The sequence below is a fragment of the Pygocentrus nattereri genome, chromosome 2 (genome assembly GCF_015220715.1).
Source record: "Pygocentrus nattereri isolate fPygNat1 chromosome 2, fPygNat1.pri, whole genome shotgun sequence".
In the NCBI taxonomy this organism is placed as follows: domain Eukaryota; kingdom Metazoa; phylum Chordata; class Actinopteri; order Characiformes; family Serrasalmidae; genus Pygocentrus; species Pygocentrus nattereri.
The window spans coordinates 55,253,821-55,257,380 of NC_051212.1; the positions used below are offsets into that span (position 1 = coordinate 55,253,821).

The window sequence follows — 3,560 nt, forward strand, 5'->3', positions numbered from 1 at the left end:
AAAACCACCCAGATATCTCGGAAAGAGCCAGACAAGGTGGAAAAGTTCTAATATTGCTAAATGTGAAATATGAAAAAGGGTTTTGGAACAAAACCATGACGTATTGAGCCATACGGTGTTTTGCGAAAGTATTCACCCCCTTGGCCTTTTTCGTGTTTTGCTGCCTCACATCCTGGAGTTAAAATGGATTATTTGAGGCTTTGCATCATTTCGTTTACAGGACATGCCTACAACTTTGAACATTTGATTTGTTTTTTTGGTTTTTTTCCCCAAATAGGACAAAATAACAGAAAACTTCAGTTACAGCTGCAAGTCGCTTTGGAGAAGTCTCTGAGCTTGCCACATCTTGCCACTGGGATTTTTGCCCATTCCTCAAGGCAAAAACTGTTCCAGCTCCTTCAGGTTAGATGGTTTCTCCTGGTGAGCAGCGGTCATCAAGCCTGACCACAGATTCGGAATTGGATTAAGGTCTGGGCTTTGACGAGGCCATTCCGATACGTTTACACGTTTCCCCTTAAACCACTCGAGTGCTGCTTTGGGTCATTGTCCTGTTGGAAGGTGAACCTCCGTCCAAGTCTCAAATCACTGACGGACTGAAACAGGCTTTGCTCAAGAATATCCCTGCATTTAGCACCACCCGTCTTCCCCTCGACTCGGAGCGGTTTCCCAGTCCCTGCTTCTGAAAGACATCCCCACAGCATGATGCTGCCACCACCATGTTTCGCTGTGGGGTTGGTGCTCTTGTGGTGATGAGATGTGTTGGTTTTCGTTTGACCAGAGCACCTTCCTCCATACATTTGGTGAGGCTCCCACATCAAACTCAAAACTAGCCTTCCTGAGTTTGTCTGTAAGTAAAGGCTTTTTGTCGGGCCACTCTTCCATAAAGCCCAGCTCTATGGAGTGTACGGCTTATTGTGGTCAAATGGACAGATACTCCAGTCTCTGCTTGGGATCCCTGCAGCTTCAGGGTTACCTTTGGTCTCTGTGCTGCCTCTCTGATTAATGCCCTCCTTGCCCGGTCTGAGAGTTTTGGTGGGCGGCCCTCTCTTGGCAGGTTTGTTGTGGTACCGTGTTCTTTCCGTTTGATGATAGTGGATTTGATGGCGCTCCGAGGGATCATCAGTGATTTGGATATTTTTTTATAACCCAACTCTGACTTGTACTTCTCAACAACTTTGTCCCTGACTTGTTTGGAGATCTCCTTGGTCTTCATGGTGCCTCTTGCTTAATGGTGTTGCAGCCTCTGGGGCCTTTCAGAATATTTTTCAGATTTTTTTTTTCCCCCCAAAGATTTTTTTATATATATTTTCTCATTTCACTTCACCCACTTAGACTATTTTGTGCAGATGCATCTCAGACAATTCAGATTAAAAAACATTTAAATACAGGTTGTAATGTAGCGAAAGGGGTGAATACTTTCGTAAGGCACTGTAAGTAAGGAACGATTGGCTCTCCCGGCGGTCCGATCGTAACAGCTTTCCGAAGGTAGCGTTCGTCATTCTGAAATGCCTGATCCGAAGCTCGTTTGACAAATGGGTCACCCAGAAGTCTGGAGCCTGTGCGTTCCCAGACAGGTTCACCTCGCACTGATCAGATCATGCTCGCCCAATCTATTGATATGATGTTTGTTCCATATTGTGTGGGGTGAGCTGATAAACAGCTGAGCTGAAAATTTTCCCAAAAATGAAATGTTTAAGCAATAACAGCGCTTCGTTATCCTGTAGGCCGTCCTGCTCTCTCGTGAGGAATATCTGGGCTTTAAAGTGGAAAAGATTCCCTGCCATGTGTTATTTTTCCAGCTAATATTGCGACTGCAGTTTAAATTGCAATGATTGTTTATAAGATGATTCAGGCCTGATTTATTTGGCCTGGAAGACCAGAATATCCACCTCTTCTGTCTTCAAGCTTGACCCCTGAACGGCCAAACTGGCTGTAAGCTGTGGTTGTGATGTCACAACACGTAGAGGTTTGATTGGCTCTATGGTTCTAATTGCCTTCTTAAAATGTTTTTTTCCACACTTAAAAAGATGGTTCTTCAAGGGTTCTTTAGTAAAGGCAGAGGATCTATGCAGAAATACAAACAACCAAAGACTGATTTCCAAGATTACATGGTTCTTTAGATCGTGTAGATGTTTATGGAAATTGTTCTTTATAGCACCGAAATGTTCCCGCTTGGCGTCGTGACAAAAACAGTTCTGCTACTGTTGTTATAAAGAACCGTCTATAAGACGTTCTCCATCAAACGAAAAGAGAACCCTTTAACCCTTTGAGTGTTCATGGTTTTATGCAGAACCATTTCCTTTATTAAAGAACCGTTGAAGAACCATTTTAAGAGTGAAGTCTATAATAATAATAATAATAATAATAATAATAATAATTGTGACTTCGATATGATGGATTGATCTTTCAGCCCTGATTATAGAACATGCCTTTGAGAGAAACTGCTTAGACCCAGAGTTCCTTGTATGTGCAGAATACCTTCATGGTTCTGTGTTTGTGTTCCCTCCATCAGAAAACTGGCGTGTTTTCCAAGCTGATCGTGTGCGGAATGGCGACCAACGGCCTCTCCGTCGCTGATCCGGACGACCGAGGCATGCTGGACATCTGCGGGTTCGATTCTCGGGCCGTTGACATCATCCGTAACTTTGTGCTGGACGTCATTTGAGAGCTGTGCACTGTGGGAAATGTAGTTTTTCGTGGACTCAACCTGCCCTGGTGACCGCACGTTCCTGACGGGCAAAAAACAACGATAACAAAAACACAACAAAACAGAAACGCTGAAACGAGTTCATCTTTCAGTCGTCCGATTGGGCCAAGTAAGAACCAGCACATTTTCTAAAGTCCAGCGGGCTGGATTGGTATTTCAGTCGATATTATCTAGAACAGGTTATTTTATTCGCCCAAATTCAGTAATGAGGTGTTATAAGCTGTAACACGGAGTTTGACTTTTATATTTTTGTTATTGGGGAAAAAGAGTAATTATTGGATTATGTGTCAATTTAAGAAAAGCTAAATGCTCAATACAGTGCAGTCCTGAGGAAGACGCCTCAGTACATCCACTGACCAGATGATTAATGATATGCTATTTGCTGATAGAGGCCTTTCTTTATTATGTCTGATGTGTATTTGTTCCCTAATCGTTATGCTGTCAGTTACATTTATTACATTTACGTCTTTTATTTCGCTTTTTATCCTCGCAGTGTGGAAGATACATACATACATACATACTCACTCCAATCAGGCGTCACATTCTGACCACCTCCTCGTTTCTATGCTCACTGTCCACTGTATCAGCTCCACTGACCGTTTAGTTCCCCTCTGTAGTTCTACAGTTACAGACTGTAGTCCATCTGTTTCTCTGATACTCTGTTACCCTGTTCTTCAGTGGTCAGGACCCCATGGACCCTCACAGAGCAGGTACTGTTTGGGTGGTGGGTCATTCTCAGCACTGCAGTAACACTGACGTGGTGGTGGTGTGTAAGTGTGTGTTGCGCTGGTCTGAGTGGATCAGACACAGCAGTGCTGCTGGAGTTTTTAAACACCTCAGTGTCGCTGCTGGA

General features: G+C 43.7%; 1 protein-coding gene across 2 annotated transcripts in view; it reads left to right on the forward strand.

Annotated features, from left to right (window-relative positions):
* ro60 (Ro60, Y RNA binding protein) overlaps nucleotides 1-3,316 on the forward strand; it is a 22,302-nt gene extending 18,986 nt beyond the window's left edge. For both annotated transcript variants that reach the window (XM_037543565.1, XM_037543570.1), the window contains one exon: nucleotides 2,513-3,316. In XM_037543565.1, coding sequence (XP_037399462.1) covers nucleotides 2,513-2,665 — 153 coding nt within the window. In that variant the 3' untranslated portion in view covers nucleotides 2,666-3,316. The remainder of the gene's footprint in view (nucleotides 1-2,512) is intronic.
* The last annotated feature ends 244 nt before the right edge of the window (nucleotides 3,317-3,560 follow it).